The sequence below is a fragment of the Thunnus maccoyii genome, chromosome 22 (genome assembly GCF_910596095.1).
Source record: "Thunnus maccoyii chromosome 22, fThuMac1.1, whole genome shotgun sequence".
Classification (NCBI taxonomy): Eukaryota; Metazoa; Chordata; class Actinopteri; order Scombriformes; family Scombridae; genus Thunnus; species Thunnus maccoyii.
The window spans coordinates 26,650,697-26,658,641 of NC_056554.1; the positions used below are offsets into that span (position 1 = coordinate 26,650,697).

The 7,945-nt window shown below is 43.0% G+C and overlaps 2 protein-coding genes across 3 annotated transcripts in view; both read right to left on the reverse strand.

Moving 5' to 3' along the window:
• LOC121889703 (low affinity immunoglobulin gamma Fc region receptor II-like) overlaps positions 1–2,899 on the reverse strand; it is a 7,416-nt gene extending 4,517 nt beyond the window's left edge. Inside the window, exons 1-3 of one of the 2 annotated variants that reach the window (XM_042401874.1) lie at positions 1,916–2,899; positions 643–684; positions 184–456 (exon numbers count right to left, since the gene is read on the reverse strand). In XM_042401874.1, the coding sequence (XP_042257808.1) occupies positions 184–456; positions 643–684; positions 1,916–1,946 (346 nt within the window). In that variant the 5' untranslated portion in view covers positions 1,947–2,899. The remainder of the gene's footprint in view (positions 1–183; positions 457–642; positions 685–1,915) is intronic. The other variant, XM_042401875.1, reaches the window with a different exon arrangement.
• A 544-nt stretch (positions 2,900–3,443) lies between these two features.
• ppp1r35 (protein phosphatase 1, regulatory subunit 35) lies at positions 3,444–7,641 on the reverse strand. The gene is made up of 6 exons (XM_042401877.1): positions 7,405–7,641; positions 5,171–5,414; positions 4,975–5,095; positions 4,149–4,270; positions 3,985–4,075; positions 3,444–3,889 (listed from the first exon to the last, which is right to left on the reverse strand). Exons 2-6 carry the CDS (start codon positions 5,411–5,413, stop codon positions 3,585–3,587), a joined length of 882 nt encoding a protein of 293 aa, XP_042257811.1. The 5' UTR covers position 5,414; positions 7,405–7,641; the 3' UTR covers positions 3,444–3,584.
• Positions 7,642–7,945: the final 304 nt, after the last annotated feature.

The following is a 7,945-nucleotide window of genomic DNA, read 5'->3' on the forward strand; positions in this document are numbered from 1 at the left end:
CAACAACAGACAGAGTTACAGCAACAGACAGAGTTACAGCAACAGACAGAGTCACAACAACAGACAGAGTTACAGCGACAGACAGAGTTACAGCGACAGACAGTTACAGCAACAGACAGAGTTACAGCGACAGACAGAGTTACAGCGACAGACAGAGTTACAGCAACAGACAGTCATATATACCAGTAACTGTGATGTTGATGTGTTCGCTGATCTTTCCAGAACTGTTTTCACACCAGTAAACTCCAGAATCTGAGAGAAGGAGAGTTGAGATGATGCAGGAAGAACCTTCAATCCTCCCAAAGTTTTGTTTACTGTTCCCACACTGTTCAGTCTCTCCTCCTGCTGTCCTCTTCACCGTCCATCCATCAGCTGTCTGTCCATCTTCATCACATCTCAGAGTCAGTGTAGAACGTCTGAAGAACTGCTGCAGGTTTGGACGGACGCTCAGAGAGACTGAAGGACAGACAGATTATTTGGAGAAAGATGATGGTTTTGTTGAAATCACTTCTGTAACGTTTGGGAACCGTCATCGTCATGGTTACAGTAAAAAGCACGTGGTTACCATCAGTGGACGATGGCCGTCGTGGTTAAAGTGATCTGTGGCGTTACAGTCGGACTTCAACGTAAACATGAACTCACCTGCAGAAACAGTCGGTCCAGACAGCAGCAGCACAGACACACCTGCAGCAGGAGGACAGGGTTCATAAAGGTCAGAGGTCACTACAGGTCAGAGGTCAGCAGATATCTGAGTGAAGAACATCAACGCTACAAACAGGAGAGATGATCGGTCTCTAACGTGTCACTGTTTGGTTACTGGTGTCATGTCCAGCTGGTTGTTAAGTGGTTGCCATGGTCCCCAGCTGATAATGCTTGTGTACTTGTACTTACAGTCACATTTCTGATGCAGGACTCTTACATGTAATACAGTATTTTTACTGCAGTGAAGGAAGTGAAAACTTCCTCCATCACTGATCAACAGAGTTACAACATGATGTGTTATGTTTGTTTCATCGTCTCCGACTAAAAACTGTGTTCAGTGTGTCGCTGTCAGTTTGTTCCTGCTGATAAAGTTTAATAATGAACTTTGCGTTGTTCACTTCCTGTCTGCTTTAATCAAACTGGGCTGTTTGGTACATTCTCCATGAAGCTGGCAGCTTTAACAGCCACAGCAGAAAGAGGACTTCTGTTTTAAACTCTGCACTAACTGATGTTTTCAGCACAAACTGACACATCTTCAGCTCTGAACATGATATTATTTCCACAAACAGTCAGTAGTTTGACTCTGAAGTCTGATTGTGTCTCAGCTGTAAGTGTAAAACTCTTTCATCACATTTCATCAAGCCGGACGTTTCTGACTCTAGAAACGTCCCATTTAAGGAAGGAACAGATAAACAGGAGAGCAGCAGCTCTGTGGTTCAACACTGCAGCGTCACTTCACTTCTGTCGACATATTCACAGCTTCAACATGTTCAAATCTTTGACTCCTTCAGAAAAACACAATAAACCTTTTTGTTGATTCAAACCAACTAACCAACGTCTGAGCTCATTTAATGTCGTTTAAAACTTCATCAGTAATGTTGTTTAAAGCACATTAATCATTAAAGAGGATGATTGTTATCATCAGTCACATATTTAAACTCAGTCACATATTCTGAACCACTTATTGTTGTTTGAATCTGATTCCAACATGATGAATATTAATGTGTTGAACATGAACTGAGAGTGAAACAAACAGCTGAGAGGTTAAAGGTCTGAAGTCTTTCAGTCGGCGCTTCAACTTCCTGCACTTTCAAAGCGGACATGAAGTGGACATGAAGAGCTCAGACAGGTGTGTGTTGAGCTGCAGCTTCCTGTGAGCACAGACCGTCGTACCTGAGACGGACGAGTGAATGAGTGAATGTGTTGGACTCACCGAGCAGCAGACGCACAGATGAACTCTTCATGATGTCTGGATGAGGAGTGGCCACCACTTCTGCTTTTCTTCATTTCTCAACTCACACCAATAAAAAGACTTTTAGTCCCGTTTCCTGATTTCTTTATTTGGCCTGAAAAGCAGCAGCAGCAGTTTGAAACCTGACAGCAGATCAGCTGAAACTGTCAGAAGCAGACCGTGTTTCTGTTGTCAGGGCAACGGTGCGTTTTATCAGCTCAGTGCCAAATCTGACTGTTATTGACGAACGTTGTTGGTGATGTGACAGATGGAAACATGCTGACGGCAACATGTCGGCCTGGTTCAACCGACACAGTCAGTTCAGTCAGTTATTTAGAGAAAGATGACGGTTTAGGTTGTAATTACTTTAACATGTGGGAATTGTTATCGTCATGGTTACAGTAAAAAGCTCGTGGTAACCATGGTGGCTACAGTATCTGTGAAGTTACAGTCGGATGTTTATACATAAACATGAACAGACCTGCAGCAGGAGGTCAGAGGTCACTGCATGCTACATACATGTAGCCTGCTAGCTGGTAAATAGACTGTACTTGTGTAGCGCCTTTCTAGTCTTCCGACCACTCAAAGCACTTTTTTTTACACTACGAATCACATTCACCCGTTCACACACATTCATACGCTGATGGTTCTAATTAATGAGTTGGGACATTAATTAGAACCAAAATAAAGCAGAAGTTCAGTTTCACGCTCATGCAGCGTAAACATGATCACATGATCATCCTACCTACATCTGCATTAAAGGGAACCTGCTGCTGTAAGATCCTGTTACTGTCACCACAGTGATACATCAGTTCTGTGCTGTGAGAACTCTGATCAGTTGTGATTATTGGTCGTGTTTCTTCCTCTTCTGTTTGTTCCTGTTTTCATCACTTTACCATTAAAGTACATTTTGTAAGTGAAGGACGGTCAGTGACGCTGCTGTAGTGGTTGTTTATGTTCACACTGAGTGGATTTAGCACTACAGATCATCAACATGTTTAACAATGTTTACAGCAGCAACTGGAGGGGCTCCTCTGGGTTCATATTATGAGTTAATTTTTACTATGATTAAAATCTTATTTGTTGTGACAGAAGCTAAAAGTAACACTATAATAATTGGACAGCTGGGAATAAGTGAATATGAAGCATAAACACGTTAATATTCTTATTGATGAAAGTTTCTTCTCTGCCTCTGTTGGAAACCTCCGACTATACCAGCAGAAGTAGTATTCAGTCTGTATCCCACCAGTCTACCTCGCCTACTGTGTCCCACAATGCAAAGCGCTGAAGGGTCAAAACAACCGTCATTCAGCTGATCAACGGTGTAACTTCATCACTCAGTCAGTCAGTTACCCAAATGTTTATCTCTGAGACTTTAAAACTGGTCTTCTTATAGCATTATGGGATGCTACACAGTAACAGTGGTTTACTATCAGCTGTGCTATTGTTTACTTCTGCTTTCTAGAGCTTCTGATTGGACAGCCTTCACCATAGATATGACATCATCAAATATTGATTGAAAAAACTTTATTGAGTCTTTACAGGAATAAAAACAGCTCACAGAAATAATTTAAAAACTAATCTGATGACATCACACAGGGTGACCAATAAAACCTCAGTACCTCCAGCCAATCAGAGCGTTAAAGGTGTGTCAGGGCGTGGCCTCCCAGCGTCTCCGCCGGCTGTAGAGGTCAAATGTCGAGGGGGCGGGGCACTGAGATGGGCGGGGTTTTCTGTTTATTGGCTCCTCCTCTGGTGAGAGGGGCTTCTGTCTGAGCAGGTCAGAGGTCATGAAGAGGAGTGGGGAGGGGCCATCTGCTGCTTTGTTGTCATGGCTGCGGGAGGGCGGAGCCAGCAGCAGCCTATCCTGCAGCGCCTGGCTGATCAGCTGATCATGCTGCACATCAACGCTGACCAATGAGGTGAAGAGAAGCTGAGAGCGAGAGACATTCACTCCTACAGAGAGAGAGTTGAAGATCAGCAGCTGCATCACACCTGTAACACACTGCTGCATTTTGGGAAATGTAGGCTGAAGTCTGTGTGTGTGTTACCTTCAGTAGCTCTGGTGTTGATCAGGTTTTTGGTCCTCTTAGACTTCCGTAGTGTCTCCTGAACGGCCTTCTGGGAGTTAAACTCCACCCCCTGCAGGAACAACATCTTTACCATGGTAACCAAGTGTATTGATAACATATTGATAAACAGAAGCAGTGAGAACCTGCAGTGACTGAAGCTCCGCCTTCAGAGCCAGTGTGGTGTTTGGCTCCGCCTCCTCGAGACATGCTGGATCCTCATTGGACACTGCAGCAGGAGGCCCCGCCCTCTGTTTGGGGGATCCACCTATCAGAGAAGAGGAAGCTTTCATTGATCATTTCACTGATTACAGCGCTGTGGTGCACTGTGGGTAATCTGGCGGCAGGTGTGATGATGTTTCAGGAGTGAAATGACATTTATGAATTCATCTGGAAGCTCTCAGGTATCAACAGGTGAAGACCAGAATGCCTCTGGACGTAACTGGATTGACCTACAACCAATCAGAGCAATGGAAAGTGTGACATGTGACCTTTCAAATCCAGACCGGAGACGCTCTGTACAGTCAAACCCACCGAGGTTAGATAAAGGGTTGTGATTGGCTCGACCCGGACCAGAGGCCAGACGCACCTGGCAGAGCTCACAGATTCATCTGGTTCCCAAACTAATGAGGGACTCCGTCTTTACTGCCTCTCACTGCTACAGCGTCATTATCTACACGCCATGAAGGTCAGCCTCATTATTGATTAATCCATCAATCAATCAAATGTCAGAAGACAAACACATTGTGTTCGATCAACAGAATAAACCAAAACGTATTGACTTTACCGTCTGTAGTTTGTATTTCCTGTGGAGACTGATGTAATAAACTGCGTCTCCATGGCAACTATTTGAATCAGCTGATAAAGTTTCCTCTCAGCAGACTCACCTGTGTCGTCCAGGTGAGCTGTACGTTCACCTGCACTAACAGGAAGTGATGCCGCTAAATGTTTGAGTATAGACACTCTAGTTACCATGGTGACCACCTCTCCTCCTCCTCTGACTGCTGATCGGCTGCTGAGGTGGCACGTCATTGCTCAGCGGGATGTGAGGCTCTGGTGTTACCGTGACAACCAGCGGCTCTTCAAAACACACCTGCAGGAAACCACACACACACATCAGGACTACAGAATGATGTCATCACACAGGACTACAGAATGATGTCATCACCTTTGTGTTCCTCTTTCTTCCTGTCTGTCCTTGGGGGCGGGACTTCAGGTGTGTTTGGTCACTCTGCGGACACGGCCGGAGGGGGCGGGGCTTCAGGTGTGTGTGGCCGGTCTTGGGGGTGGGGCTGAGCGTGACGGACAGGTCGAGTTCAGGGCAGCGAATCAGAGAGGAGGAGGAGGGGAGGGGGAGAGGGGCGGGGTGAGGGGAGGGGGGAGGAGAGAGGAGGGGGGCGGAGCTCTTCATCCTGACAGGAAACAACATGTTTACAGTGAATTAAAGGATATGTGAGGACATGTGTAACTGAGCAGGTCGCCATGGAAACGTACGTCATCAGCTTCAGGGTTCAGGTCGGTTAGTTTAGTGTTATTTATCCTGTTTGACGGTGAATTTATTTGGTTTTAGCTGCTAAATGTTGAACAAACTGAACATATAAAATAAAGTTGAAGCTTCAACCATCAGTGGACTGATTGATCCGGTCTGATGATCGATTCATCGCTCAAACACTGAAACGTTGCAGCTTCTGTTTCTACTCGTCATGTCTGGTTTTTAGTTTGATGGATTATTAAAGAAAATAATCTCTAATGAGAATAAATCAGTCAGCATGTTGCTGTTAGATATCTAATGATTGATCAACTTTATCCTGTCAATCACTCAGCTAGAGCTCCGGGTAACCATCGTCTTCATTATTGATTCATCAGTTTGGTCCTTCAAATGACTGAAAATGCTTTTAACTGAATAAATAATCACAATAATCAATAAGTTGTTTTAACCCACAGCGGTGACATCAAGTTCATCTGAGACAGAAGAAAACATGTAACTGGTTGAACTGGTCCTCTACAGGTTTTTAAACTGGTAAAAGAAGGAAAAACGAAGCAGGAAAATACGCTGACTCATTAAAATCACGTCTCAGTATATAAACAATAACACACAAACAAACACATATAAACAATAACACGCAAACAAACACATATAAACAATAACACGCAAACACATAAACAATAACACACAAACAAACGCATATAAACAATAACACACAAACAAACACACATAAACAATAACACACAAACAAACACATATAAACAATAACACACAAACAAATACATATAAACAATAACACGCAAACAAACACATATAAACAATAACACAAACAAACACATATAAACACAGCTGACTTTTCTCACCAGTTTAAGATCCTGTAAACCAGCAGGCAGGGTTAAATCTAACCAGTTCAGCCCTTCAAAATAAAACACGTTTCAGTGTTTACCAGCGACGTTTGTCTTCAGTCGTTCGTTCATCGTTTGTTCATAAAATGTCAGAAAATAGTGAAAAATATCCGTTAAAGTGTGAGATCACATCTTTAAACGTCTGGTTGTTTAAATCATCAATAAATAAATCATCAAACTGATCATTATTTACATTTTACTTAAAAGATATTAAAACGATTATTAATCATAAAAACAGCTGCTGATCAACTAATCAATGAATCGATCAACCCCGCAGGACGACCCCCAGGTTGGGAACCACTGCTCTAAAGGACCAATACAACCAGTAACAGGCAGCTTCCCAGTTAACACAAAGTGGTCACAGCTCATTACTGGAAGGTTTCATGTGTCTGTAAATATATAAATAAATATAAATATCTGTGATTTCATGTAAATAATCGTCCAAACATGATTAATATGGATCAGGTCGTTGTCAGAGATCCAGAGCGACTCCACGATGACATCATCACATGTCAGAGTGATGATGTCATCCTGAAGATCAATATTATTATTGTTTGTTATTACAGAGAAACAAAGATAAACATGTTTTATTTACAGACAAACAGATGACATGTTTAATCAATAACAGCTGATCAACTGCATTGATCAGTGACCAGGTCCTGCAGGACGTCAGTTTGGATGAATATTGATCAGATTATTTCCTGTTAATATTTCAGATCAGTTTTATTTTTAGAAACTTTTTATACGTTTATCTGAATTATTTATTTAAATTTAACAAACAAACAAACTTAATCTGCTTCTTTATAACAAATTCAGCGTTTTCTTCTTGCGGATCTGGGGTCAGATTATTGATCATAGATTATAGATTACGTTACCAGTTTATGCACCTGTCCGCGGGTAAACTGGTTACCATGGTAACGCCAGTTAGCTGATGAAGCTAGTTAGCCGACCCGTTGTCCTGCTGCGTTGACAGAGCTAACGTTAGCTTAGCTCAGTTAGCCTGTGTGTTACCTGATGTGACGCTCCGCAGCAGCGTCACTCCTGCGTCAGTCCTACGTCACTCTTGCGTCACTCCCGCGTCAGTTCTGTCTGTTTCTCTGAACTTCTGTTTCTGAACGTTTAAACACGATTTCAAAATTTCAGAGTTTCAGTTAAACTTCCCTCTGTCGCTGCCCGATTTGCATCACGCATGCGCATCACTGCTCGATCTACACCGCGCATGCGCGTAAACTGACAGCTGCGTACGGCAACTCCATTTGGACAAACAACATTAGAGTTGAGTTTAACCGTTTCTGTCACTGCCCGGTACCTGACGTTACAACAGAACTACTACATCCACAAGAATGAAAACTTTCGAGTATTATCAACTTCTGAGAGATTTCATCTCTAACGGTGTTTTTCACCTCAGTCTTTCCAGGATGGAGCGAAGTGAAATGCACCGTGCCGCTTCCAACTTTATAGTTAAAGGTAACTTAGGCTCATTCGGCCAGTATGCGCAGTAGGTTAACTTAACATTTTCCCGGGCAAATTAGTATATGGTGACCAGACGTTG